Source organism: Sceloporus occidentalis, unplaced genomic scaffold, assembly GCF_023333645.1.
Source record: "Sceloporus occidentalis isolate IW3139 unplaced genomic scaffold, rSceOcc1.0.p SCAF_14, whole genome shotgun sequence".
Lineage (NCBI taxonomy): Eukaryota > Metazoa > Chordata > Lepidosauria > Squamata > Phrynosomatidae > Sceloporus > Sceloporus occidentalis.
Window position 1 is genome coordinate 6,783,404 of NW_028316994.1, and position 26,790 is coordinate 6,810,193.

At 41.2% G+C, this 26,790-nt stretch overlaps 2 protein-coding genes across 2 annotated transcripts in view; one reads left to right on the forward strand and one right to left on the reverse strand.

Moving 5' to 3' along the window:
* Positions 1–26,790, reverse strand: part of LOC149303694 (ER lumen protein-retaining receptor 1-like) — a 143,663-nt gene that overhangs the window by 47,315 nt on the left and 69,558 nt on the right. The window lies entirely within an intron of this gene.
* The window catches only part of LOC149303695 (glutamate receptor ionotropic, NMDA 2D-like), a 55,428-nt gene that overhangs the window by 15,350 nt on the left and 13,288 nt on the right, over positions 1–26,790 (forward strand). The window contains exons 2-9 of the mRNA XM_089480644.1: positions 15,040–15,461; positions 16,068–16,660; positions 17,880–17,994; positions 18,954–19,150; positions 19,547–19,700; positions 21,287–21,440; positions 22,300–22,425; positions 22,599–22,828. Of these exons, the coding sequence (XP_089336770.1) occupies positions 15,063–15,461; positions 16,068–16,660; positions 17,880–17,994; positions 18,954–19,150; positions 19,547–19,700; positions 21,287–21,440; positions 22,300–22,425; positions 22,599–22,828 (1,968 nt within the window). The 5' untranslated portion in view covers positions 15,040–15,062. The remainder of the gene's footprint in view (positions 1–15,039; positions 15,462–16,067; positions 16,661–17,879; positions 17,995–18,953; positions 19,151–19,546; positions 19,701–21,286; positions 21,441–22,299; positions 22,426–22,598; positions 22,829–26,790) is intronic.

Consider the following 26,790-nt stretch of genomic DNA (forward strand, 5'->3'; position numbering starts at 1 on the left):
TTATTTCACATGGCAACCCTAGTGCAACTAGATATAATTACTGCAACTATTGGATACTCAAGTCTTTGGTGTGACCACCTCAACATTTACCAGTAGATTTGTGTCAGGTTTTGCTGGCAAAATATTCTGCACTCATGTGGATGAGCTTTGTGGCAGTTTGTATATAGCATAATATAAAATATAGTACACGTGTATTTTAATGGTTTTATAGTATTGTACAGTCCTCCCTCCATTTTCACGGTCTTGAGACTTGCATCCCTTGCTTATGCGTGAAGAAGGAATGGAGGGGGGAAATGGGGTGCCTTGAGGAGGGGTGGGAAAGAAATAACATTGTTATTAATATTATTATTACCACTACTACTACTGTAAACCCTTTTTCAGACTCCACTAATATGAATTCTGAATTAAAGGCTTGGCTTATGTATCAGCATGTATATGGACGTCTGTACTTTTTATCTGCCTGAAGTATAGGTCTTTGCACTGTCTGGACAGCCTTGTGTTCCTTATTACCAGTCCTTTCTGGAAATTGCCATTTTGCTTTAGTTTACTTATTTGACTTAATGGAACTTCCAGACAAACCCTGTTTTCCTGTTGCTCCCATCATGTTATGTATTGTCTTCCCATTTTCTAGTCTGATTTTTTCCCCTAGATTTTATTTGTAGTGATATGTAGGAATGTGTGTGCAATAATATTTAAATTGCACCACCAGCCTATCTAATATGGTTGGCAAAGGTTCTTAAGCGCTCCTTTGCCTTTAATTAAAGACTTCCTGTTTGCAAGTTCATTTTATTTTACTGCTCCCAACTGGGCAGGAAAACTGATTAGTGACAAAACAGTCTTTTCCACTGTTCCTTCAATGGTCTTTCTGATTTGCTGCAAAGTCCGTTTATGTTCCTGGGAGGCAGGGACGTTTTCTCTTATTATTACAATTATGATTGAAATAGTCCTATTTTGCTAAAAGTCAAAACAAAAGAAAAATAATGAAAGAAGATTAGTAATTAATGCTCTCTTCCACCTGAAAACAACAACAACAGATGCTGGAGCACATAAGAAATTATATTCAGGAAGCAACTATGCAGCAATTGTCATTAATATGTCCCCTCCCTTGGCCAGTGTTCATGAGGAAAAAATAGAGCATGCCGAAGCCAGAAGGAGGAAACTTTTAATTAATTTCGCTGAATGGAAATTATTTATTAATAAACATTATGGGAAGATTGGCCATGGGATAGGCACTGTAGTTTGCCATTCTGCCTGGCTGCAGCATATGAAAAGCTGAAGTGGCAGACCTTCTGCTAGGCTGAGACGTCTCTGAATTGTTACCGTTCGAGTCTGTAGTTATAAGAATGATGAAATTTCAAATATTTGATGCACGTGTGCTTGCTTTCCTTTTCCCTCACCATCCTTTTATCCCTTTGTGTTATTCTTTTGGAATTCCAGGTCTGAGGGCAAGGCCATCTTGTTTATAATCTGTATACAATGTTTAATAAATCTGAGGTGCAATGTCACCAGTACTACTTCCATCACCAATACCAAAACTAATGAAAATACAATGAATGCTTATGTGTAATCTCTTTTAATTCGGCTTCCATTTAATGATGAGGAAGTAGTGCCTAAGGCCATTAGAATGTAAACAACCTCAGAGAAGCAATAATTCTTGTGCTTCGTTTTGCTAGATTAACATGGACATTCTGCATATGACCATACAGTCAAAGAGTGGAAGGGAAACATTATATTCAACCATGTTTTAAACTATGATATTAGGAGTGCAAAAGGTGATGCTGAAATAAGATGAGAAACAAACACTGTGTGAAACAATATGAGATTAGGTTGATACATTTGAAGAGGAATGTAGATTGGGGTTGGCATTAAATATGGCTGATAATCAGGTTTGTCATCTAGTTTGATGTGATGTGTTATCTGTTGTTGTTCGAGTCATTTCTGACTTATGACAACCGTAAAGTGAATGTATCACAGGAATTTCTTCGGGGGGAGGGGGTTGCCACTGCCTTCTTCTGAGCTGAGAGAATGTGACTTGCCCAGGGTCTCCAGTGAGTTTCCATGGCTGAGAGAGGATTCGAACCCTGGTCTCCAGCCTTCTAGTCCAACACCCAAACCACTACAACACACTGGCTCCTGCGATACATTATAGGGAGCATCAAATATGAGAAGGGCTCCCTGACAAATTGTGTATGTGTAGGCGTAAAGTGTTCTTATTTAGCCGAGCGTTTCCAAATTGTGAATCAGCTTTATCTGACCTCTTTTATCCTGGTTTGTTTTAAGGCTCTGGTTTCTATTTTGGCTTTTATGGTAATTATTTACTGTTTTATCGAGAGTTTTATGACTTTGTAAGATGTGATTTTTGTGACTGCAAGTGGCCTAGAGCCGTTGCGCTAAGACAGGATATAAATTTAATGAGGAGCAATATGAATAGGCGAGTGTCAATGCCTGGTGAGCTGCTTCACGGGTGTCGTATGGTTGTATGTGAGCATGCAAAGAGCTTCAGAGCTGTTTGGGTTGAGAAGCCTCTGCAGAGAATTATTACTTGACACATTTAGTGGGCAGAATTCTGGATTCCAATTCCTGCCACAACTTGGAAGTAGTGCCAGAAACTTCTTATTCTGAGCTGTTTGCCTGTCTTCCCTCTTGTCCACATGGGTCTTACTACCCTTGTGCTCCTGCCTCTGACGTATTTCAGCCTCTGTTGTGGGCTGGGTTCCTTGACAGCTTCACAACCAACTCCCCCAAAGTGTGAAGGAGCCCATTAGCATGTAGCTACCCTTGTTTTCCCACATGGGATCCAGTCTAAGTGGGAAGGGGGAAACCTGTAGGTAATCTCCCAAGTACAACCTTGGTTTAAATGTCATGCTATTGTTGTTTTTCTTGCTAACCCTAAAAGACAGCTAGCAATTTAATGGAGACTGAGAAAGTCATGTGTGGCTCCAGTTTTGTAGCGTGAAGCGCATATATACAGACAATTTTTGTTTACCACAAACAATTGTGTATGTGGATAAGATTAGGTTGGTTTGTGAAATGCATCCATTTTACAAATAGGGAAGCTGAGAACCAAAAAAATGAGTCCTTATTCTAAAGTGGAACAATGTTGGGCTTAGTCAATAAATTTCTCTTCTTAGCACCACTGTATATAGTTTATGACTGTCAGTGTATTGCTGTTTGACGTACCCCTTTTGGGTAAGAGTTTGACATGCCTTTTTGCTATGATTACAAAAACATTTCAAATATTCCCACCCATTGTCCATTAGCAATGCTCAGAACATTTTACATTCTCTAAAAAGGTCAGAGGCAAAACTACGGTATATACAACTATAAAACAAAGAAATAAAAAAAAATAGCAGGTATGTCTAGTTATATCTGTTAATACTTTAGCAAGTTGGTGCTGGATCAGCAAGCAAGTTTAGACACATTTGCCGTCTGTGGGTTATTAACAGCTTTGTAAAAGGTACGTTTTGGATTCTGGAACTGCTGCCTGGAGGATTCTAGGATTTGTAACCCAGAAAGTGAATTTCCCAAACTCTAGTTATTGGTCACTGATGGAAATGTCCACATCTGCAGACTTTGCATTGTAGTGGTGGTAGTGGTAATCTGTGTGCATTTCTGTATATGGTCATGTTTTTGTATCTCCAGTGTGTAAAGCTCTGTGTCTGTATATCATTCTCTCCAGTGTGTAAGGCTCTGTGTCTGGCTGTGCTTCTCTTTAGCTTCCTTCTCCCTGTCACTTGGCATTGGTGCTTGTACCTGCTGCCCGTACACTATATCCATCCCAGAGCATGCTGCCTTGCTGCCAATTGGTTCCCTGCTGGCTTCACAGCGTCTCAGGTAGATCAGAGCCTGGAGGAGATGGGAATGACAACCAAGATCTGTGCCAGGGGTGTGTATGATGTTCACTTGACAGCAAACACTTGCCAGAAATCATTTCTGCATTTCTGCCCAGTTCAGCAGCTGCTGAACGCCCTCTTCAAACACCTTGCCCTAGGGAGCAAATTGATCATGATGCTGTTGTCAGCATTGCAGATATGGGGGAAGTGGGGGACAGAGACAGTGCTCACCCCATGATCGAACTCTGTGCATGGGTAGGGAAGATGTCGGACCCACATGCTGACCTCTGTCAGGTAGCTCACACGTGGTCAGTCTCTCCTTGTGGACTGGGGGCAAGTCACGGCTAGAAACAAATCTCTCCTAGGTTTGTGTCAAGCAGGCAACCCATAGCTACTGTTTTCCAGGTCCTTTTTGAATACAGAAATATCCACAGTACCAAGTATTGCACTGCATGGGGAGGGGAGGATGTAGACTTTGGGAAAACACAACTATTGTAATCCTTGATGTCAGGAAATGCCTCATCAGAATAAGGAAAAGTGCTAATTGAGAATCAGGATTATAGATATCTGAAGCACAGAGCCACACTATGATTTCACTTCAGGAGCCATATATTATCTGTGATCTGAAGGGGATGGGTGCTCTGGACTAGATGGATGATAAAAAGGGGAATTTCAGAATGTTCAGTTGACACGGTGCAGAAAGAAGCTACACATTCCATCAAATATTGATGTTTACTGCTATCAAGTCCACTTTGACTTATGGCAACCCTACGAATGTGAGACCTCCTCAGGTCTTGCGGACTCAGGGTTGTGGTTTCCTTCATTGAGTCTATCCATCTGGAACGCGATCTTCCTCTCTTCCTACTGTCTTCTACCTTACAGCAGTACAGTATTGTCTTTTCTAGGAGTCACATGTTCTCATGACATGGCCAAAGTAAGAAACTCTTAAGTTTACATCCAGGTGTAGCAAATCCAATAAAAAATCCACCAACAGTGATACCTTTATTGGCCAACTAAGATGCACAATATGCATGCTGCAAGCTTTCAAAGCTTCGCTGGCCTCTTCATCAGGCAAGGTATTACAAACCAAACAGGATAAAAAAAATTGAAGATGTTAGTCATAGGCCTGCATTTTGCTGTTTCTCTTCTTAGTTAAGAGGGGCATATCTTGCAGGCTGGCACCTCTTTACCATGTGGCAACTGGGAGATTTTCAAAGTCCAGGAAATTTAACACCCATTTGCACCACAACAAAGACACTTCTTTTGATGTGACTAACACCTTCAACTTTTTCCCTCCTGTTTGGTTTGTAACACCTTGCCTGATGAAGAAGACAGTGAAGCTTCGAATGCTTGCAACATGTATATTGTACTCTATGTTTAGTCATCTCAGCTTGTAAGGAGAGTTCAGGCTTGATTTGCTTTAAGATCTATTTATTTGTCTTTTTAGCAGTCCATGCTATCCAAAAAACCTCTTCTCCAGCACCACATTTCAAAGGAGTTGATTTTCTTCCTATCAGCTTTCTTCACTATCCAGCTTTCACAATTATACATAGAAATTGGAAATGCAATGGCAAAGACAATCCTAATTTTAGTGTTAAATTGTACATCTTTATACTTAAAGATCTTTTCTAGTTCCTTCATAGCTGCCCTTCCAAGTCCTAGTCTTCTTCTAATTTCTTGACTGCAGTCTCCATTCTGATTAATGACCAAGCCAAAGTGTGGAAAATCTTGAACTATTTCAGTGTCTTCCTCATCTACTTTAAAGTTATATAAATCATCTGTGGTCATTATTTTTTGTTTTCTTACTGTTCAACTGTAAACCTGCCTTTGTACTTTCTTCATTGATTTTCTTCAGTAATTGTTCCAAGTCTTTGCTATTTTCTACTAGTAATATGTTGTCATCTGCATATATAGTTGATGTACCTCCCTCCAGTTTTCACATCTCCTTCCTCCGTGTCTAACCCTCCTTTATGTACGATACGTTCAGCAAAAACATTAAGTAGAGTCATAATGCATAACCTTGTCAGTTGGAAACTATTCAGTTTTTCCATATTCTGACCTAACAGTAACCTATTATCACAATACAGGTTATGCATCAGGACAATCAAATATTATGGCACACCCATTTCTTTTAGAGTGATCCATAGTTTTTCATGATCTATACAATCAAAGGCTTTACTATAATATATAAAGCATAGACTGATTTTCTTTAGAAATTCATTGCTGTGCTCTATTATTTAACATATGTTTGCACTATGATTCCTAGTGCCTCTTCCAATCTGTGGGTTGTTGTTTTGTTTTCCATATTTGTTGACATAGGGCCGAAACAGACAGCCCAGTAAAGCCGGCTTGTAGCTGTCTTGGGGGCATGGCATTTGGACATGCCACACGCCCAGGTTGATCGGAAGCTGTGCTGGCGATTACATACTGGCTGGCTTCCTGATGACTTGGGAGCATGGCATTAAGATGACACTTGCCCCAGAACCAGCAAAAAGCTGGCTCCAAAGGCGAAGGGGCAGCTTTTCCCCACCGCAAATAGGAGCTGACTTTTTCCACTCCCATTTGGGGTGGAAGCTAGTTAGGTTGGGGATGCAGCGTGCGGTTGTTCCAATCCGGTTCTGATGTCGCCCCTTCAGGGCCATCTGTCTCACCCCATAGTTTAGTTAGTATTAGAGTAGATTCTGTCTCTATAGACCGAAGCAGCTCTATTGGTATGTCATTTATTCCAGATGATTTAAATACAGTTTCCCACAAAAAAGTCATAATACAAGTATGTAAGAACTATACAGAAAGAAAATCTATGCGTACTCTTAACGTTTAGAACAAAGAACTAATTTGTGCCGAGTGACTGACATTCTAGCTGAGATGAAGAAGGAATCTGTCCAGTTTACCTGATTGTGACTTTTGAACAAGTATGCTAACTGAAGCACATTTGTACCTCAGAATGTGCACTTATCCCAGTTTTGCAATTGAGTTCTCAAAATCAAAATTAAAAAATCACAAAATATGTATATTAGGGGGAAATACACAGGAAAATGCATGCACTCATGCAAATAACTTTTTAAAATGCACTGTATTAAATGTATTACATGCTAAAATATATACATTAGACAAAATACATGTACTCAAAGAAATCCACACAACATGGTTATAAATAATGATACTTTTAACAAAAGTTCTAAGTTTGGGAAGGACTGTGTGTAAGACTAGAAAAATGAGAAATGGTAAGAAATTGAAAGTGACATAATTTGAGAAACCTGCTCAAAGGAGACGATAGCCATGCTTATTGCCCATTCATAAGGTGTAATAGTTTCCTGGAAGGCGGAAGGTGGGGAAGGGATACACAAGACAGAAAATTCTTAGTTCTGGGCTGTAAGAGAGCTGAGGATGCGCAATAAAGCAGTAACTTTTCAGAGTGAACTGCTCATGCACTGTAAATACAGGGCTTGAAAATGGAACCTGAGAAACTTGAACCAGAAAGTAATAGATACAAATAGTATCTAAGGGGACCTGGAAGAGATGCAGGCTAGAGATGAAAAACATGGAGATGGGGGGTAAGAACAAGGTGGCAAACCTACTATAAAGGAGTCTGGAAATGTCTGGGCAGGAGCCATGCAAGTAGCATGGAGAAGGGGAGGTGAAGATAGTGTGCACATCGCTTGTACATATTGCAATGAAAGGGTCCTATTTCTATAGGGCAGCAGGAAAAATGAAATGCCCAGCCTTGATCTGGCATTAACTGAGCAGAGGAGTAACATGTGAACTGAGGAGCTCAAATCAGTTTAGGGAACCATTCCTTTAGGTGCTCCACAAAAATCCACTGCTAAATTGCTGCAGAGTGCACATGGCTCGAGATGCAAAAGCAATGGGGCTCAGATTGTTCAACAGTTGATGGCTTCACTGTGGAACACCAGACTGTCCCTTTTGGCCAGCAGTGATGAGATATTTGTTACTAGTGAGAGCACTAGCCTGGCATGAAATGGTTTTTGTTGCTGTTTGCTTTTGTGTGTGTGTGTGTTGTTTTTTAAATCCTATTTTGGGTTTGTAGTCACTCTTTACAGACCTGGGAAATCAACCCTGTGAAGAGCCAACTCTTTTATGAAGCAAAGAGAAGCAGTTGCTTTGAACAATGGATTGCAATGAAGAATGGAGTGTTCTTGAGGGCATCTCGTTGCAGGGAAGTATTTGACAGGTCAAGCTGTTCTAGGCAGAGCCCTGGAAGTGGACCGAGATCTTCCACTTCCAGATAAGCACCAGACTAAAATTCTCTACATAACCTTCTGAATTTGAAATATCTGGATTTGGCAAGAGTCTGGTGCAATTTTGACCATTTTACTGCAGGGAAAATATCTGTTGGCAATATCATCCTTAGTGGGGCTTTAGCTTGCTGGTTATTCTCCCTACAGTGATTGGTGGATTTGCCAGATGGCAGCAGACCAGGAGTGGGAAACTTGTTCAACACTGTGGACGGCATCAAAATAATATCATGAGCCAGAGGGCCATAGCTAATCTGCATATTAGAGCGGCAAAGAATTAACATACTTGGCATAGGATTTTCCTGAATGTGGCAGGTGGTAGCCATATTATTATAAATTATAATCCCCATAGCACTTAGTATGTGCAAAAGATTTTACATTATCTGTCATCTCTTTTATTTTCACTGCTACTCCGTGAGGCATGGTTACTTCTCAGCACATCTCTCTCCCCAATGTCCCCCAGCAGACTACTGCATTTGGTTTCAGAAACTAGGTAGTTTTTGAAAGTGTAAGAGGGGAAAGTGCTGTCACCCTTTAACAGAACAATTTTCAGAGGAATGGCCAGGTTAATCTGTTTTGTTCAAAACGACAGAGTTTTGTACGCCTTTACAGCTATCAAATTTCTTATGGCCAAAGCTTTTGTGGTCCACATTTTAATGTGGGAATTATAGAGAGGCTTCTCCTAAAAAAAAAATAATACAAAAGGAGATGACACGAAGACATTTGTTGCATACAATCTGGAAACGTTTGCTCCTCCAGTGATTTTAATCATTAAACGCAAACATGAAAAGCAGACCTTTCTGGCTTCTTATTCACCTACACCGCCACCTTCTTATTCAGAATAGATAGGACAAAGACAGCACAGGTCTTTATTACATTTCAACCCAACAAACCACCTTTATTTTGTTTATTTGTTTGTTTGTAAAGTATAAATGTTCTTGCTCTTAATTGTCTTAAAGGTCCCCTCTCTAGCCCAACACATATTTTGCCCTTGCAACCATTTGAACAAACTCTATTTATATGTGTGTAGAGAGATCTTGTAGCATCTTTGAGACTATAGTTTTTTGTGGGTTTTTCGGGCTATGCGTCCATGTTCTAGAAGAGTTTATTCCTGATGTTTCGCCAGCATCTGGCTAGCATCTTCAGAGAATGCTGACCTGGAAGAGAGTGGGGTATATACTGTGTGATCTTTGAGACTAACTGAAAGAAAGAAGTTGGCAGCATGAGCCTTTCAGTTTAGTCTCAAAGATGCTGCAAGATCTTTCTTTATACTGATTCTACAGACTAAGACGCAGTGGTGTCCCTAGGGTTGTGTCACCTGATGCGGTCACTCATGGTATCACCCCCCTCACTGACCACCTCCTCCCATTTCACACCATACAGAATCCTTAGTAAAAGGTTTTTGCACCAATGTTATTCGTAAATCATAATTCCCATATACCACTGAATGTAATGCTAACAGTTGTGATGTAAACAACTAGCGAAATTAAAAACCATACCTTCAAATTACAATATCATATACATTACCTAAATGTATTTACATATATATAGTGAAGATTTGGTTAAAATGTAATGTTTTTAAAGATTTTTTTTTTAGAGTATGATTTGTAAATTAAAAGCAATTACAGACAAGAGCCTTGATTTGTGAGTCAGAATAGGAATGTAATCCATATTTAAGATACAGTATTCTGACAGCCTATACAGAAAAGGACAGATTCATATAACAGAGTTACTTAAGTACAATTTGAAATTTGAGTCTAAGACAATGATTTGCATAGTATGTAATGCATGGAGACACCTCTAAAAGGAGGAGTTTAATGGAAAAAAATAATAGATTAACTAAGCCAGGAGAGGAAGTATTAAATCTGCCTTTTATCATTTTAGATTTATGTATGTTAAAGTTATATGTCTTTGTAGTTTTTTATGTTTGTTGTTGGAATTTAATAAAATAAATAAACAAACAAAAATTTAATAAATAATTTTTTAAAATTCATTTTTTTTTAAAAAAAATGTTTTTAAATTTTGGAGTTTTAATTTTAAAAAAATTCTGGGACCCCTCCTTCCTTCTCCCACTGAGTTTCACCTCACTCCCACCATCTCTTATAGCATTTTAAAGAGATATAGGCAAATGCAAAAGTGTTTCTGCCAAAATACAGGTGTTTGAGCAGAAGTGGTGTCACCCCCCCTTTAGGTTGTCACCTGGTGCGGTGCGCACCCCTTAGTGACGCCACTGCTAACACGGCTATATCTTTGATTTCTATTTATATGTTTTCAGCTTAACCTAGTTAGCATGCTCCTACAGAAAATGTCTCTGAAGAAACATTTGGGGAGCGAAAGAGAGAGAGAGATTTATGTTTCTCCCCCAGCGTTGTCCCATAATTAAAGTAATACCAAAATCACCAAGCAGCAAAAAGTGTACACCTGCATATACACGGACTATGACCATACAATTAATACATGTATTTAATTCACATATGATGTGTGCACTTTTTACCTATATGGGATTTATCTACATTTCGGGAGAATTGCAAGTTACGCTGTTTTTATCCTATGAACCTCATTGGGAGGATTTTCGATCCTAAAAGGCAGCCCAGAATTATTTAAAAGAAACAAACAACTTACAAAGGGACTCTTGGGGTCGGTTCCTCCTTGTCTATAAAGCCAGCATGCTAATGACTGACTTTGGAGGGTTGTTTTGAGACAGAACAAGTGAGTTAAAACATGCTGTTAAAATGGTACAAGTTAAAACATGCTATTTAAATAGTAACAGACAGGAGAAAAAACTTGAGTCAGTCCTTGAGGGAGTGGAGTGGAGGGGAGGGAGTTTAATTCAATGTACTCTTTTAAGATGAGGCTTATTGATAGGATGGGTGGATTTGTCACTTTGCCCAGTGTTGTATGAGATCAGCGAAATAAGCAGCAGCCTTAAGGTTATTGACATCTCAAAATAAGCATTAATAGGCAGCTTTGATGTTGAAAGACCAAATAAAGTGGTCTAATGAGTAGAACAGGCTCTCATTAAAATTAACGTAGTCAAAACAAGACTCTGCCTTTGTAATGTTTTGTCCTGTGAGGTTTCTTCTTTTTAGGAAAAGACCTGCAAAGGTGTGTATGGACTGTCGTAGTTAATCATTTAAGTAGATGGTTGTTAAAAACAGTCCCAGGGGGTAAATGTTTTGAACAACAAGAGCGGAATGATATGAGATAAATCCTGCCTTTGCCTTGTAATGTGATTATAAGGGTACAGTGTTTTCAGTACAGAGTTAGGATACTGAAGGAAGACGTTTACTCTTTTGGGGGCCTCCCATTCTTTCCATCAGTTCCCTCCTCCTTTAGGACTGAGCAAATCTGTTGGTGCAATTTTCACATTTTTTCAAGCTTACCTGTTCCATTCCACCTGATTTCCACAGGACTTCGCAAATATTCTTGTCTGCATTTTCACATGCTTGGATATTTGCCAAGCACATTTCTCTAATACATGCTTTTTGTATGCTATTTTCTCCAGTGTATATATTTCTGTGGACAATTTTCCACCACCATACACATTTTCAGACTTCTTTTTTTTATTGGAGAAGTGTGAAAACTGAAGGATAGCAATGTTCTGGTCCACACATATTTGTTGAGGAAGTGAAAAGTATGACAGTTCATATGAAAATGCAAACAGATGTATTTCTTTCATCTTTAAATTGTTTTTTCTATCTCGCACAAAATCTATAAGCAGAGGATGGGTTAAGCCCCTACACTTCTCAGTTGTTCACTGAAATTGTCTCTGCCTCCTTCCCATTGTTCTAATTTTGCCACATGGACATCTACTTTAGACAAAGCATACAGCATTGGGACATAAAATATTTGACTTTGGTTTCTAACAATATGCTTCTTGGTCCATTTACTTTTTCTTCTGCAGCCCATGTCCATTTTTTCATGTGAGGCATGAACAACTGTCTACTAGAACCAATGGAATGTTTAAATGTTAAACACTTAATTCTCCAGTTTTCCACAGAGATCTACTGGCACATTTTAGTCTATGCTCAAGGTTACAATAGAGCCAAGCAACTCAAGGAGCCGGTTCCTAACTTGTAACTTTTGGCTAGACTGAGCCATCTCTGTCTTGGGGTGGATGAGTGAACTGCATCACTGAATGCTCTCAGTCTTGCATGTTCCATATATAAACAACTCGTAAGACAAAACGACAGGCTAGAGACCTTCTCTTTGACATACTAATTTTTATCATTCCATGAGTATTCAAAAACATAATCCCATCCTTGAGATCTGCAGTGGAGCAATTCAAACCTCAGCAACAACTGCACCACTCCATTCTCCTGATCATCTTCAACTCTGCTTTGTTCACGTTTCCACCTGAGCCACATCCACAATAGCACCATGCAAGAGAATTTCTCTGAGAGGTAGGAAAGAGTTCTGCTGCTCCCCCACCTCAGAAGTGGTAGAGAGGAGCAAACTGGTTTGCTTCCTTGAGTAATTTGGAACTCTTTTAATACATTCTGCAATTCTGAATTATTGGGTTAATTCTTGACGGTGGGGGAAGATAATATGGAGATCTGTTTTGCCAGCTAGCAGTGTGTGACCTTGCTGACAAGCAGTGGAATGGCTGCTAGTAGAGACATGCTGTGAAATAAGTGGGGAGGCCTGAGGCATAACCAGTCATGGAGAAACAGCACAGTGAGGCCAAGCCACCACACATGAGCCTGCTAACCCCTACTGCTTCATGGCAGCAAGGGAAAGTAGAGTTGCTTGCCCTGACAAATAACGTGGGCAGCAACCCTGAAATCTATTTAAAGGAAAGAATATGCATTCTAAATATAATATTAACCTGAGCAGGCTTTCATCAAACAGTTGGTCAGGCTGCAATATCTGGCATGCAGGATGTAACAAAAAAGAAGGGGGAAAACGCAATGAAAGCTGGAATTCTCAACTGAGGGTGGGGAGTAAGTGCTTTGAGGATATCTAGTGTCAGCAACACACTTGTGTGCCTTCAAGACTTTTCTAACTTAGGGCAATCCTATTGTGGGGGATTTTCTTGGAAATATTTGTTTAGAGGAAGTTTGCCTTTGCTTTCCTCTGAGGCTGAGAGTGTGTGATTTGCCCAAGGACTCCCAGTGGGTTTCTCTATTCAAATTCTGTGAATTTGAACTCTAGTTTCAGAGTCATAGTTGAATGCTTAAATCATTACAACATACTGGCTCAGTCCTGTATATCCGGAGCTGGTTTGGTTTAATGACCACTGTTTCACGATGACTAACTGTTCTGACTAATCCTTGGCTCATCGTGGAAAAAGGCAGAGTGAGCTCTTGAAATCTGGCCAGCCAGCAGCCCTCTCCTATGTGTTCTGTGGCAGGAATGGTGAACCTGGAGCCTTCCAGGTATTGGGTTGTAATTCTCACCATCCTTCACCTCTGGCTACTCTGACTAGGGCTATATTCCAAACAACATCTGCAGGGCTGTCATTTGCCCACCCTTGCTCTGTATAGGCTGGTGTTTGAGCAATGTGGGACTTGTCCTGGTGTATTGTTCTTTATTTCCTTGATAAAGTAGTCCTTCTCATTCATAATGTTAAAAGCTGCAGGAAAGAGCCATTTTTTTGGCCAAATCATACTGAGGAGTTCTCCCAGGGTTGAAATATCTTCCTTGCTTTAGGGAATGTAAAAGGATGGAGAGCATTAACTAATTAATGAGTAACAAGATTAAAAACGAGGGGCTTCTGGGATAATTTACATCCCTCTGCCTAAATTCATGAATGAGAAAGAGCTGTGACTTTGCCAAGCTGGGAATGGGGGATATGGCTGTTTTCCCTACCCCTTCTCATCATAGTTCAAACTGTTCTCTTCTTCAGAGCCTCAGTGTCTTTCCTCCAGAGTTACAATGCCACAAAGAGAGGCAAAGAGCTGACACTTATGTGTTTCTGTTATTAGAGTCTCTGGGTTGGGAAGGATAAGAAGGAGAAGAGAATTTGAAAGTAGGAATGTGAAGAGAGTGGTATATTTATGAGGAGGAATGGGTGAGGCTAGAGATGATGGGAGATGTAGCAACCATTCTTGTGTGGAGGAGTTTCCTGCCATACAGATTAACCTGTCCTCTCCATATACTTCAAGCAGTTAATGAAGGGTTCTTGCTTAGGAAAGCACACACTGTGGAATCTGCAGCCCACAGCATCCTTGTGTGCCTCTATTGTGTGGCCCTGCAAATATCGTAGCATTTCCTTTCCCAGCCTGGCACCCTTTTGATGTGTCTGGATGCACTCTCCCTACCTCCCATAATCTAATGAGCTGCAGCACAGAACACATTTGTACAGCTCCATTAAAAAAAGAACACAAGGACCTTTCCACTGCTCCAAAGAAATACCCCAGAAACAGTGAAGGATCAAGTCTGGAAATTAGTGACCCAAGCACCAGATCCAGCTTCTGGGACAGGGTGTCTTCTCACCTTTTGTTCCTCAAGCTGTGGTCTTGAGAATTCTTCCCCAATGTGATGGTCTGTAATTGTGTCAGACTCCCACTGGTAGCCATAGAGGGAGTTGCAGTTCTCTATCGGATGTTGTGGAACATGCAGGTGAAAAGAAGGCTCACTGTCTTTCACAATCCCAGTGGTCTTTCTCTTTTCTTCTCTTCCCAATTCTGAACTGATTGATTCATGTAACAGGAGTGAAGAACTGACTCCAGGAAGCTGTATGTGTGTTCATATGTTGAGGCTACATGGTGGGAGGGATGGGAAGCAAACATTGTGTTTACTCTTAGACTTCTTCTTGTGGAAAAACAATTGCCCAAGCTCAACACAAAACACAAACAGCCATTCAAACTGGCCCATCAACAAATCTGGTTGCTAAGTCAAGGTCTATCCATTTGAATCCCAAAGGCTACTAGTTGACATCTTTCTTCAATATGTCCTCTCCTTCTCCTTGCCTTTTTGTTCTTTCCTGCTCCCGAAACCTCTTGCAGGAGGAACATAGAGGCCCTGCGAGATGAGCCTGCCCCCGGGCACCCCCGCTGCTAGGATGCTCTTTGTTATGGCCCTGGCCTGTGCCAGCCCTTTCCTGGACCTGCGGCGACGAACCATCAACATTCCCATCATTTTCAGTGGTTCAACCTACACTCTTGAGAGTGCCCGGTTCTCGCCAGAGGACTTCCGCAACTTCTCCATGGAGATCAACCCCATCCCGGTGGTTCTCAATGACACTAACCCTCGCAGCCTGATTGTGCGGCTCTGTGATGTTCTCTCCTCCCTGCACATCCATGGTGTGGTTTTTGAAGATGATACACGAACAGAGGCTGTGGCCCAGATTTTGGACTTCATCTCAGCACAGACCTCAGTTCCCATCATTGGCATCAATGGAGGATCAGCTATTGTTCTTACACCCAAGGTAAATTTGTTTAGGTCCTGTGCCCATCCCAATGCTCTAACATACAGAGTGGGAGGTTGCTTTCTCTGTATTAAAAAGAAAATATGTATGTTCTAAATTCTTTACCTAACCTGAATTCTGCAACCTGAATATGTTGTGGAAGTTAGCTGATTCAAGGAACTCTGCTTTATTTACATACAGAAAACTTTAGAATTCACTCTTTTAAGTGCAGCATATAGCAACTTGGTTTGGGGTGTGTGTTTTTTCAGGTACAGGACATACATAGCTGTGGGATACATTGAGGGGCTTTGGTTGGGGTGGAGAGACAAGAAGAGTGCAACAGAGGTGCCATTAACATGCTTAAGGAAAGGGACTGCAATGGTCTCTTTCACAAATAGATGAATATTAGCCCGTTTCAAGAAGGACCATTTGGGCATAATGATTTGGCTATAATCCTATGGAATGTAGGCTGGAAAACATGAGAATGAAAAAACAACATTTAATTCTAGACTAGAACCATTCAGAAATCTCTTTGATGCTTAGAATCTCACATAAACTGGACATAAAAGGGGTGGCAAATTAGGGTTGATTTTCACCCTCATCTCTTTTGCCCCCTCTTATAACTAGGAAAAAGGATCAACCTTCCTTCAGTTGGGTTCCTCAACCAAACAACAGTTGCAGGTGATGTTTGAAGTTCTGGAACAGTATGATTGGACAGCCTTTGCTGTCATTACAACACTGTTTCCTGGCTATGAAGATTTTGTAGATTACATCGAAGTGCTGACCGACAGCAGTTTCATTGGTTGGGAGCGCCGCAGCACTGTGACCCTTAACCTCACCGATGATCCAGATGGGGCCCGCCTCAAACGTCAGCTACGGGATGTAAATGCCCGCATCTGCCTTCTCTACTGCTCCCGTGAAGAAGCAGAAAGCATATTTCGTGCAGCTCGAGAAGTCAAACTTACAGGTCCAGGGTACATCTGGTTCATGGCAGGTGCCAACTTTGGTAGAACTGAATACATGCCAGAGGAACTGCCTGAGGGTCTCTTCATGGTGCTTTCAGCAGGATGGAAGGATGATCTCTACCACAGAGTGCAAAATGGTGTGGCCATCATTGCCAAGGGGGCTGAAGCGCTCTTCCAAGTCTATGGCTCAGTACCAAAATTCAACAATGATTGCCGGGCACCCAACCTCACCCAATTCAACGAGAACTTGCATCGGTCAGCAGGGAAGGAGGCTGGGTGGAGGGCTTTGGGTTGGAAGGGTGGTAAAATCAAGAAAAAATGACACTGCTGTTGTCTTGCAGACTGGACATTGAATCTGACTTATTACCATACCATTATTCCCTCTCACTTTCTTCCTTTGCACACTTCTTTCCTAAAGCATCTTTTCCTCTGTCCAAAACAAGCATGGGAAATACAGACTCTCTAGATCAGTGTTTCCCAAACTTTGATCCTCCAGATGTTCTTGACTTCAGGTCCTAGAATTCCTGATTGTTGGCCCTAATGACTAGGGCTTCTAGGAGTTAAAGTCCAAAACACCTGCTGGACCAGAGTTTGAGAAACACTGCTCTAGATGTTGGGTTTTAACTTTTAGTATAACCCACCACTGGATTTACTGGTGAGAAGTAAAAGAAAGGAATTTTGTGACACCTCAAAGATAATCCAGTTTATTATGGTTTAGGCTTTCATGGACTTCAGAGTTGTATCAGACAAAATGGACTCTAGTCCACAAAAGCATATGCCATAATTAATAATCAGTCTTAAATGTGCCACGAGACTCTTTGTTGTTGTTGATACAATGCAGACTGACACAACAACCTCTCTGGAAATTACTTCCATCTATTCATCACATGATCTCTACATTCTTCTAGCCTAACTTTCTCCTTATCTCTGTTCGTTTGTCACACTATATCCACCCCCTCATTCAACTGTTTATCCTGATACACCACCTGTAACATCCTTGTCCCCTAACACTCATCTTCCATGTTTTACTCCTTTCTCTTTCATTTCCTCTATTCATATCTCCATTTCACACTCACCTACTGACCCCCCTATAGGGATGTCACTAGGGAGGCAGGTGGCACAAACTGTACAATGTGACACCTTACAGGGGGGTGTTATCTGGTGTGTGCCCCCAAAGACATGAGTGGTGGCAGTGGCAGGAACATGTTTGTAACACACACACACACACACACACACACACTTTTGTTTTGTTGAGTGGGTATAAAATATGCCCAGTATGCTACTGCCTTCCTATCTTAATATGAGCCTGTTTGTTTATTTTCTGGCTTTACATAGCCTAATCCACAGTTCAATACTTGCTGTCTCTGAAATGTGAGCCATGGGGGCAAAGGGAAAGCTGGGGAAAAGTTAGGCTAAGATAGTGGTGGGTGGACTCAGGTTGACAGTGAACAGCTTCCACTTTGTTTTTTTGCAGGTACTTCATGAACGTTACTTGGGGTGATAAAGATTTCTCCTTTAATGAAGAAGGATACCTCATCAATCCATCCTTGGCTGTGATCTCCCTCAGCAAAGACCGTACCTGGGAGGTGGTGAGTTTGAGGGGTGTTTAGGAGAATGGACAGATGGAGAATGGGACAAATTATTAGTTGTGTTACTGTTACCTGGTGGAACCACTGTGGCAAGCAAGACCTTTACAGGAAGGTGCATTGTTGGTTAAGGAGTAATATTAGGACAAGTATTAACTTGGAAGTTGAAACAGTTTTGGGAAATGTTCAAGAGCCATAAAAACTGAAAGCCAAAAAACCACTGAGTCCCAGCCCACCACTATTGTAAGGTACAGCCACTCACATGCCAGTACTACCTCAAAGCCAGATATTTACACAATGCCGATGGCAACGTGGTTCAGTCAAAACTGCAGATGCCCAACAGACAGGAGCCAGAGAGGCAAAGAACTCCAAATTACACAGGCAGACATCTGTGATGCTCTAGTCAGTCTGATGGGGCAGTGGCTGCATTCTTGTATGCATGCCTTGTCACTCAGCCATGGACAATGAGTCAAGTGTGTTCACTCAGGGCTGGATTTATGCACAGCCTAGGAAAACTACAATTTAAGATCTCTGATTATGAAAGGCTTTTAAATATAACAAATAAACAATTCCAGAATACACACACACATTGGGTAATGCTTTGAGGTCTCTTACTCAACAGCTTAAAGCCTCAGCATATCAGAGTTATACCCACTTGTAAAGGATATGTAGAGAACCTTGTAAAGGACATGATTTATAGAAACGTGTCCTGTCTCTAATGCACTCATGGTTGACCTCAGAATAAGGCTGAAATAGTAAGGTTATGTGAAAGGTGGGTATCATTTTCAACCAAAAATTTGATGAGGTTCAAGTTGAGAGGGAGAATTTTCAAAACTGACAAGACCATGAGGGGAGAAATTTACTGAATGTGTGTGATTCTGGGATCAGCGTTGGTGATGTGGGAAGATTTTGGGGGAAAGTTTGGGTTGTATCTAATCTTTTCTCTATGCCCCGGGAGGCAGGTGGGAAGGTGGGAGCGTAGAATCCTCAGCATGTCACGGTACAGAAAATTCCTGCAGCCTGTGGACGACAACAAGCACCTCATGGTGGCAACCCTCGAAGAAAGGCCCTTTGTCATTGTGGATGACATTGACCCTGCCACAAAGACCTGCATCCGGGACTCAGTGCCCTGCCGCCACCCTGTCAACCGTACTAACAGGTATTCCCATGGCACTTTCTGAGTTTCACAAAAGGCAGGGTAATTTTTAGATTTATTTTTATATTTAGATCCTGTTCTTCCTTGAGAAAATTTAGAGTGGCTTCCCATCCAACCACTGATCAGATCATTGCTTGCTTATTTATGTTCTTTTTCCATTTATGTACTCCAAGGAACTCAACATGATATGCACAATTCTTACCCACAGTTCTCCCTCACCTCTATTTTACTGCTACATCATGAATGGCTGAAGGTCACCCAGTGAGTTACATGGGTGACTGCCTCCCGAATCCTCACCTGCCATTCTAACCGTGACACCACACTGGCTCTTGTTTACCTTCCACAGTGTTCCTAAACCACTTGCTGAGTTCCTTTTCCTGTTCCTTGCGCTGTTCACAGCAATCACTTGGAAAAGAGATGCTGCAAAGGGTTTTGCATCGACATCCTGAAGCGCTTGGCAAAGACTCTGGGTTTCACCTATGATCTCTATCTCGTCACCAATGGCAAACATGGCAAAAAAGTCAATGGCATGTGGAACGGCATGATTGGAGAGGTAACTCCATTCCCCTCTTCAAAGATCTTGTATGGACTCCCACCCAAACACTTAAAACCCCCATGTTCTAGTTTGCTTCCAAAGAAATCAGGAATCCTGGTTGTTATTTCTTCCTACAGATCAATAGAGAACTTTGTCTGACACTTCTTGAGATAGCTCACAAGATTTGCCATAGGCTGTCTGCATTCTGTATTTGAAGGAAAGGACTATTTGAACAATGCATTTAGAGTGATTGGAGGAATAATCCAAGACATTTTTAAGGAAAGAGTTTTATGTTCAAATAGACACTCCATTTTAGCTTTTGGACAACCAGTGAAAAATGGACACATACAATTTAGTCAATGAATCAAGAACACAATGTCAGATTAGAAGATATATTCCCTAAAGTTAGGATATGATGTGTGTAAATGTACAGAATTTGTATCACCATGTTTACTCCCACTTACATTTACCATTTGAATAAAATGGATGCCCAGTAGAAATTACTTTAAAAATGCATTGAAACAATCTACTTTGAGAAGGGTGTGTGTGTGTGTCTGTGTGTGTTCTGTGCCTTCAAATATTTCTAACTTATGGTGACCTTATAACAGAATTTTCTTGGCAACTTTATTCAGAGACGTTTGCCCTTGCCATCCCCTGAGGCTGAGAGACGGTGACTTGCCCAAGGGCACCCAATGAGTTTTCATGGCCGAGCTGGGATTTGAATCCTGGTCTCCAGAGTCATAGTATAATGCTCAAACCACTACAACATGCTGGCTCTTCACCCCTTGATTTACTTTTTATTTCTCTTTTCTCCCCAAATTGGGACTCAGTGTGCCTCACAAACAGATTAGAAATCAAATACAAATAAAAGAGAAAAAGTTATAAAACACAACAAAGTTAAGCAGAATCAAAAAGATAAATAAAAAATACTGTATTCCCCCCCCCCCCCCCATGAAAAACTCCTTTTTGAGCAACCAGTCAGTTGCTGAAATCCTGGCTGAATCTACACTGCAGAAATAATGCAGTTTAACACTGCCTAAAATACCATGGGTCCATGCTGTGGAATCTTGGGACTTGTAATTTGTGGTGGCACTAGAGCTCTCTAACAGAAAAGGTTAAGTATCTCACAAAACTACAAATCTCAGAATTCCATAGCATTGAGCCATAGCAGTCAAAGTCGAATCAAACTGCATTATTTTTGTAGTGCAGATGCAACAGCCTCTGTCTGATTAGCAAAAGCCTAGCCTTCCTTGGAAGTGAATTCCACAGTTTAAGAGCAGCCACCAAAATGGCCTTTATCCAAAATGGCCTTTGCACCTCTATCTGTGCCTGGATTCCATTTCTCCTGATGCACACACACTATGGGGTAACCCTATGAAAAATAGGGTCACCATAAGTTAACAGGTGACTTGAAGGCACATTCAAGCACATGAGGTAAGCAGACCGAATCTTCTGTGCTGTCTTCGGGTGTCAGAAAAAGTAAACAGTGTTTACTCACTAGCAAAGGACCCTCATCCCTACTCTCTAGTAAACCCAGGATTCCTAACATTCAACACTCAGTCTCTCTCTTTCTTTCTCTCTTTCTTTCTCTTTCTTTTCTGTAGGTGTATTACAAGCGAGCTGACATGGCGATTGGATCCCTGACTATCAATGCAGAGAGAGCTGAAGTGATAGATTTCTCTGTGCCCTTTGTCGAGACTGGTATCAGCGTCATGGTGTCCCGTAGCAATGGAACTGTTTCACCTTCTGCCTTTCTAGGTGAATTCCCAGCCCTAGGATGGGGCAAAGTAAGAAGCAGGGGAGAGCGTTGGGATGGGCAAGAAGCCTCCCAGATGCTGTCGTTTCAAAACTCGGTACACAAAGGAAGATGATTCAGGAATCCTAAAGTTTCCCATTCTTTTTCTTATTGCTTTTAACATTTTAACAGAATTATGGGGGAAGGTTATTCTAAGATCCTTCAATACTGCTGAAGCTCTGCCTTGAATGCTTTTTAATATTGAATTGATTGCAGTGTTTGTAATCAATTATAGAATTGGAAGGTGGAAAGGAGAAAAATAGATCAATCAATAAAAAGCATTCTAAATAAAATTAAACCTTGAAATGAACAGAGAAAATGATCCCCATAGAGATGCCAAAAGAAAGAAATAACCTATCTCCATTTGTGGCATCATGGGATGGACGCTTCATGATCTTGTGAACCCAGTTCAGATAGCACTCAGTGTTGTCTGAGGGAAAAAGAAACATTTTCTCAGCACACTTTGGTCCCATGCTGGGAAAATGCAGTTTGGCTTCACTCAGGGTAGTATGGGGAGTTGTACTTTTGTAAACAGGTTCTCAGAATATGTTGCACCTTCACAAGACCCCAGTTCCATTGTGTCTTGATATGAGTATGATTCCCATAGTTCCCTGGAGAAACCACAACAGTTAAACTAATTTAGTTCCAGTTTAAAGCCACTTTAGGTTTATAGTGCTAATGCAGCCTTAAGTTATTAAAAAATAGTATTATTGTTTTAAGGAGCCTCTCAATGCCAAAGGTTCAGAATCCTCATTTTCACCCATTAGGACCAAGGCTCTCTTGGGCATCCCATCACCATGGTCCCTATTTTTCTTCCCACAGAACCCTACAGCCCCGCTGTCTGGGTGATGATGTTTGTAATGTGCCTGACTGTTGTTGCAGTGACTGTCTTCATCTTTGAATATTTCAGTCCAGTAGGCTATAATCGCAGCCTCAGTGCTAGTAAACGTAAGTGCGCCAAAGCTTTCAGAAAGGGGACATGGGTGAGCAATTGGGTATCTCCAGAGAGAGGGAAGGGTAAATAAACAGCTCAGATAGCTAGTATACTCAAGTTTCCAGAGGGAATTTCAGTCTTTCATTTATATCTCATCCCATTCCCCTGCCCATCCCTTCTTTACTAGGTACCGGAGGCTCCAAGTTCACCATTGGGAAGTCAATCTGGCTGCTCTGGGCTTTGGTGTTCAACAACTCTGTGCCTGTAGAGAACCCCAGGGGCACCACCAGCAAGATCATGGTGCTGATCTGGGCCTTCTTTGCCGTTATCTTCCTTGCCAGCTACACAGCCAACTTGGCCGCCTTTATGATCCAGGAGGAATACGTAGACACTGTGTCTGGGCTCAGTGACCAAAAGGTGAGGAAAATGGAGGGCTGCATCAGGAAAAAGAAATGCAGGCCCCATGTGTTTTCCCTCTTCTTTCCAGTGACGTTGCCAAGAGTTTGGAAATGTTCGTAGTCCAAGGAAATAGCTCTGCTCTATACCATCAAGCATACACATATATATTGTACATAATTCCATCGGTTTCCTCTTAACAACTTTCATTTTCTTTTTGTTCCCTTTATTTCTTCAAACCCTTTTCCTTTTCCACCACCAAAAACCCAAAAACTAAGATGCAATGCATAAAGCTTTCCCTGAGACCAGATAAAATACACTAATTTTAAAAATATGAGATGAAGATACAGGTTCTGATTATTTTGGGGAGAGAGCGTTCTGCCAGTGTTTGAGTAATGATGAAATGGAAACAAACAAAATAATAAGACAGTCCAAATAAATAAAGGAAGATGCATTTCACTGATATACTTTCAGACTGAACAGCAGTGTTGGGGCACTAATATTTTGTTTTATGCAATTTCAGTAAAATATTTCCTTACATAGATAACTAGCAACCTGAAAAATCTGTTTGCAATATCTTCTCAGCTGTCTGGTTTTTACTTACAGTACCATCATTTACTGCAAAATGCTCATCTTACAATGGGACTCTCCTCTGATTGAGCAGCTTAGGTTTTGCAAGGTTGATTTTAAATAGCTTGCAGAGCAGCTACCTGGTAAGCTCAGCAGTGGCCTTAAAATGCCCAAATTGCTGTTAAAGAAATGTCAGTGAAAGGGAAACTGTTGAGAGCAAAGGTAAAGGTCAGTCTGGCAGTCAGACATACAGGGCTATAACTTTCCCTCTAAAGTGCAAGAACTGACACAGAAAAGTCTGGGATTCATCAGAAGCTTACAACTTCTCAGGTTGATGCATTTATGCACTTGTCATAGAGCTGTCTTAATGCAATTTAATATTTAAATTTATCAAATATTATACTCCCATTACATCATCTTTTCTCACCAAAACCCATCTAAGGTTCTTGGTGGCCAACCTCAAATTTCATATCTGAAAGCCTCCCCTTAAAAGGTTTGTGTGCATGCACTCATAAATAGGATTAAGGGGTAAATGACCTAAGCCACCCTCCCCTAACCAGGGTCCTCCAGATGTGTTGGATTACAACCCTTCTCATTTTCCATGCTAGTTGGAGGCAATGGAAAGTGTGGTTCAAACGGACCTGGAGGGGCTCTCAAGTGGAAGACAGCTAACCTCAACCTCCAGGAACCTATATTGCAGTTCCACACAGCACTCCACTGGGATGTCTTGCTGGTGCCCAGCATGCATTGTGTGTATTTATAAACCAGAACGTGTCTGATTATCCCCTGGTAATTAGCCCCTGCCGAACAACCACAGCTGTGGGGAAGGAGGGGGGCCACACAAACCAGACCAGCTGTGGTAAAGCAGCCAGGCTCCAACTGAATCCCTTTCGATAAGAGCTAACGAGCTGGGGTGTAATTAATGGACATAATTAACGTCCAACATGAAACACAATTGCAGATAAATATTAAACTACTCAGATTAACAAACATGCACTGAGTGGGGAGAATTTGAGGGAGGTGGCAAAGGAAGAAAATCTAGGCAAGATTGGGAGAGGAAAAAAAGAGGAAAATGTACTTCTAGAGTCCTACATATAGCTAGTCGGGATGAAGTCTCACTTAGTTCAGAGAGGTTATTCAAAGGTAAGGGTATATAGCACTGCCTTAGGGGTGTAATATTCCAGACAAGAAGCTGAGTCTAAGTAACACTCAGGAAATAACTGAAATTACCTATGTACATAACATTAGTGGACAGGCTTTGGTCTGCAGCCAGGTTTCATGTAACCTCTGGCCTATTTCATATAGCCTCTGCAGAGTCCATTTGGATTTCTGAAGAAGAATTTGCTCCTTATCAGCAGCTTGCTAAGAGAAGAAAGTTGTCAGAAAGGAGAGAGGGAAAACATGGGTGTCAAGGAGACTGCGACAGAAGGGGTAGCTGTGCCATTCTGTGGCTCCACGCACTGCTAGCTTTTAGCCCTTTCACTACTGGCAAGGGGATCCCAACAGATCCTCCCCTCAAAAATGTGGCCCTGGACAGGTGAAAGGTTTGCTCCCTTCAAGTATGTAAAGTGGAAATCCTCCATCCATGCCTCTCTCAAGGCAAACTCTAGTTGATAAAGCTTATTGTACTATAAACAATATGCAAAGGGCACCTTTGAGACTGTGTGGAAGATGTTATAGTGTGAGCTTTCATATACTCAGTCTACATTGTCTCATGCATCTGAGGAAGTGGACCGAGACTGTGAATGCTGAAGCTACATCTTTTGCACAGTTATTCTCGAAAGTCCTGCAAGATCACTTTGCATACTGATATTCCAGCCTAACACATCTATGTCTCTTTAATTCTGCACTATAAACACCTTAGTCTTTAAGATGCCACAGGAGTTCTTTTTATGCGTTATAAAAATTATTTCCCTGTCTTTCATCTTCATATTATCTCCAGTATTATCATCTGCATCCATTTCTCTGTTCTCGATTCATTTTTTTCTATTCTTCTGCCATACACATTCTTCTGTCAAATTCCAGATAATCTGTAGCAATCTCCCATTTTCTGCTCACTTCCTCCAGACACTTTTGTCTCTCTAATAGCTTCTAAGCCTTTCGACACCTAGCAGCCTCCTTCCATTATCCCCCTATGTAGGAAATCCATCACTCCCTCTCATCACATCTTCCCACTCTTTGCTGCTGATATTCTGAGGTTTTTTGGCCCTATCTTAGGACATTTTTGATTTTTGCTGCCTCCTTGCTTCTCCCCATTGCCATATCAGACGGCTCAGTTGCCCCAAGATTATCAAGGAGGGATTGAATTGGCTCAGAGAGCTCATGTGCAAAGCCAGTTTTGTGAAACATGGCTAAGATGTTTTTCTCTGACCGCCAGCTTTTTGAAGCAATCTCTTGTAATAGAACAAACAGGCTGTCTTCTGCCCTTCATACTTCTAAATGTGTCCCAGTCTATTTCAGTATCGCTGATCTCTCTCTCTCAGTGCACCTCCATGTCAACAATCCTGTCTGCCAACTGCTGAATCCATCAATATCCCGAATTACTTTTTCATTGTGTTTGCGTATTTATGAATCCATTCTTGGCCTCTTCTATCCTTTGCTTGCTCCTCCCATTCCCATTTCTGGTCTGTCCTCATCTTTACATTTCTTGGTACCTTCTAAATGATTTGCTATCCTTTTCTTTTTTTTTAAGCTGGGAAGTGATAGAACTTTTCACCGCAGCATCCTCATTCCCCCTATTTTTAGAAGTTTCCCCTTCTTATGTCATGGACATTTCCAGATTTTCTCTGTCAAAGGTGGCCCAGAGAAACATATCTAAGATGTCTGCACTTCTTCAGTCTTTGTTTGGTAGCCCTATATCAGGCCAAGCTACATATTAAAAAAAAGCTTTAAAATAGTTGTGCTGCTGGACTTTGAGGCCATGATAGCAGTGTGTGTGTGTGTGTGTGTGTGTGTGTGTGTGTTTTAAAAAAAACACCAAAATTCTTCTTGCCATTTTCCCTATCAACATAACTCCCCCATCCCATACTGGTACCTTTCTCTCCTCTCCCATCCCAATGATACGGAGAGTTAACATAGGAGGAAATTATTTCAGTCAGATAAATAGCATGGAGTAGGGCAGGGGAGTTAAAACATTTGTGCCATGCTTCTTTTAAGCTTTAAAAAAGATTTGGGGAGAGCCAGTCCCAGATCTCCTGTTTAGCATTTAAAAACTCTTCTTTTCTCTTGGGACCTTTTTATATGCTTTTGTTTCTCAAATATGAAAAGTATATTTGCTTCTTGTTAGGTGTCTATACTCCAAAGAGCTTCTCCCTTTCAGTGTGTGGGGACAATGAACAGTCACAACATACAGAAGTTAAACAATGAGCTACCCATTGCATAGAATTCCACCTGGGCTGTGGTAACTCTAGATA